The sequence below is a fragment of the Chrysochloris asiatica genome, unplaced genomic scaffold (genome assembly GCF_000296735.1).
Source record: "Chrysochloris asiatica unplaced genomic scaffold, ChrAsi1.0 scaffold00304, whole genome shotgun sequence".
In the NCBI taxonomy this organism is placed as follows: domain Eukaryota; kingdom Metazoa; phylum Chordata; class Mammalia; order Afrosoricida; family Chrysochloridae; genus Chrysochloris; species Chrysochloris asiatica.
The window spans coordinates 918,024-921,491 of NW_006408822.1; the positions used below are offsets into that span (position 1 = coordinate 918,024).

Consider the following 3,468-nt stretch of genomic DNA (forward strand, 5'->3'; position numbering starts at 1 on the left):
CTTTTACAAACTTTGTTATTCTCCAAGTGGAACTTTAAGCACTGGTATCAAAGAGATGGAATGAATTATTCATTTTTGTTCCTAGTTTTCTTTTTGGAAATATGCCGTCCTGTTGAATGTTAGTAGAGCAAATATCTCTTATCTAACCATCATTATTTCCCTTCCTGAATGAGAGACAGCTCCTTCCTATAAGAACTGCCTAATGGTTTGAGACTTTACCAAACATTGGGCTGCTAACCACAAAGTCAGTGGTTCAGATCCATCAGTCCTGCTGTAGGAGAGAGAGCCGGCTGTCTCATCCAGTAAAGATTTACAGTCTCAAATCCTTTGGAGCAGTTCTACTCTGTCATATAGGGTCACTATGAGTCAGAATCTACTCAATGGCGGTGGGTTTTATGTTGGACACATGCTGTTTATGCTTGATATATGCTGTCTTGGATTTGGTTTGGACATCCACTAGCATTGAACTGACTTAAGTAGACAACAGTATAGTTTTAATCCACTTCTTATGATGTGTGAATTTTGATATTGTGATAGGTTGGAAGACACTCATTCTTCATCTACCCTTTTTTCAGTATCTGGCACCAATTCTCGCCCAGTCATTTGTGATCCATGGCTCTTGTGATATTCCGAAGATTTCCAGGCAGTTTCTGTGGAACACCTCCCCGACCAGCTCTAATCACGTACCACATCAAGAAACTGCCTGATCAAACCTATGAAGACTCTGTTCTGACTGCCAACAAAATCAGTACTTACGCCAGAATGGCAACCACTCTGAAGCTGTTAAAACCTTTAGGATATCAAGTGTTTTGTGGTCCGGTTGCCTACAGTGCCATCCAAAGAGTGGCTTATTGGAATGTTGGAAGCAGCACACGGCCTGGGGGACAAGACTCTGCCAAACAGGTTGAGAATGTTTGTATGATCTCTTCTCGGAAGATCTTGACAACCAGTAATGCCTGCCTGGGTTTGGAATTCAGCAAGGCTTCTACCTCTAAGGCTGGCACGTTGCAGCCAGACTCACCAAGTACCATGAGTGTTGAAGAGGATGATGTAGAAGTCTTTGATTCCTTTGAAGACCCTCGAACTTTCCTGCAGCTGAGACCAGAGTACCAGCTTCACAGCTATAACAAATCTGAGACTCGTCAACCCCTATCTGTTTCAGAAGGTGAACTAATTTTGCACAAAATCACAGTTTCCCAAAATGATCTCCAGCCCCAGCTTATTGCTGATTATTTCTGCAAGCTGAGCTCATTGCCTGCAGAGCAACATCCTGTTTTGCTGTCCAGTACTAGCTTTACTTTGCTCTACCAGCTAAGTGTAAAAAACATACAGCACTTTAATACTCCACAGCTGATCAGGATTTTGAAGGCCTTTGTCAATTTAGGAATCCCTCATTCCCATCCAATGCTAGATGTGTATGAAACCAGATTTTGCCATCAAGTATGGGAAATGAGCCTGGATCAGCTGCTCTTAGTGGCTGACCTCTGGCGAAACGTGGGCCGCAGAGTACCTCGGTTTTTAAAAATCTTTTTTAGTTATCTTAATTTTCACTGGAAAGATCTCTCCTTATCACAATTGATCCACTTAATATACATCATAGGGGAAAGTCGACAAGTCCCCCAGGACCTGATGCAAAAACTGGAATCATTGATCCTCAGGTACATAGACTTAATCAATTTAGAGGAAGTTGGTACAATCTGCCTGGGGTTCTTTAAATCAAATAGTAGCTTTTCTGAATTTGTCATGCGGAAAATCGGAGACTTGGCCTGTGCTGACATGCACCATCTGAGTAATTACGCCTTAGTAAATATTCTTAAAATGTTCCGCTTTACACATGTGGATCACATGCATTTCATGAAGCAGTTTGGACAGATTGCTCCTCAGCGAGTTCCTTCCATGGGAGTTCAGGGTGTCATGCATCTGACTCTGGCTTGCTCAGCCTTACGTGTACTGGATGAAGGGGTGATGAATGCTGTGGCTGCTTCTTTGCCTTCTAGAGTAGCATACTGTCGAAGTAAAGATGTTGCTAAGATTTTGTGGTCATTTGGAACTCTGAATTATAAGCCTCCCAACACAGAAGACTTTTATTCCTGCCTGATAAATGAGATTCACAGGAAGATGCATGAGTTTAACCAATACCCAGAACACCTGTTCACCTGCCTTCTGGGCCTGGCGTTTTCTGAATACTTTCCAGTGGAGCTCATCAGTTTTGCTCTAAGTCCAGGGTTTGTCAGGTTAGCTCAGGAGAGAAGTAAGTTTGAACTCACTAAGGAGCTGTATACTTTGGATGGTACAGTTGGTATTGAGTGTCCAGATTACAGAGGCAATCGTCTAAATTCTCACCTTCAGCAAGAGGGATCTGAATTGCTGTGGAATTTAGCAAGGAGAGATATGTGTTCAAAGCCTGAATTCCTAGAAGCTCTCTTTTTACTTGAGACTGTGTTGGGTGGGCCCCAGTACATTAAACACCATATGATTTTGCCTCATACCCGATCTTCTGACTTAGAGGTCCAGCTTGATGTCAACATGAAACCATTGCCATTCAACAAGGAAGCCACATCAAGTCAAGATGTAGCAAAATTAAGGCTTAAGCATGTGGGAGTCACCCTTACAGACAATTTGATGAACCAGCTTCTAAAAGGGAAATCAAGAGGGCATTTCCAGGGAGAAGTTGAATCAGAGAGTGGGCAGCAGTCCATGGAGTTAGAGAAGAAGGCAGCCATACATTTAGAGCGTTCCCTTTGCAATGTGACAGACAGGTTGGGGGCCATGGAAATGGCTGACCTATGCCCCCAACACCACCTGCAGGCCCCAGTAATGAAACTGGCTATTCAGTTGACAAATAAGAACCAGTATTCTTATGGTTCCAGGCATCTTCTTGGACTGCACAATATGAAGAGGCGGCAGCTGGTTCGGCTTGGGTATCGTGTGGTAGAGTTAACCCACTGGGAATGGCTCCCACTACTGAAACGAACTCGTTCAGAAAAACTGGCTTTCCTCCATGAGAAAGTATTTACCTCTGCACTTTGATGGACCTCCAGGGGCAGTTTTACTTGTACTTCCACTGTACCAAGTGCATGAAACAATTATGAAATCCAAAATGTAGGATTGGCAATAAAATTATGTCTTATAGGCACTTAGTTATGTTCTTGTCTGTAGTAGGTTGGAACCCAGTTTATGTAATTGAAAATTGTAACTTGGTTCGATACTACAAGTTGTTGCTAATTTATGCATGTTATTCTTAGGTAAATAATAAATATCTTAAGTTAGCAAAAGCATTTTTCTTAATCTGATTTGTAGTTATTGTGAGTTTTTCTAATAAAAGTGTAGTCAAACATTGTCTAGTCAAGTTTTAAAAGTGGTTTTCAGATGCTAGACTTTGAAGTCAGACTTTTCATCTTCACTTACATTTCATGGTTTTCCTTTTCCTGTGTGTGTTTTCTTCACACTATTAAGTTATTACTATAC

The 3,468-nt window shown here is 41.8% G+C and overlaps 1 protein-coding gene across 1 annotated transcript; it reads left to right on the forward strand.

Moving 5' to 3' along the window:
- The first annotated feature begins 612 nt into the window (after window positions 1-612).
- On the forward strand, window positions 613-3,030 carry FASTKD5 (FAST kinase domains 5). The gene has a single exon (XM_006874829.1). It carries the CDS (start codon window positions 613-615, stop codon window positions 3,028-3,030), a length of 2,418 nt encoding a protein of 805 aa, XP_006874891.1.
- The last annotated feature ends 438 nt before the right edge of the window (window positions 3,031-3,468 follow it).

What these genes read in the sequence shown, in the direction of transcription:
- FASTKD5 (XM_006874829.1), top strand. Translation starts at nt 613, where the DNA reads ATGGCTCTTGTGATATTCCGAAGATTTCCAGGCAGTTTCTGTGGAACA.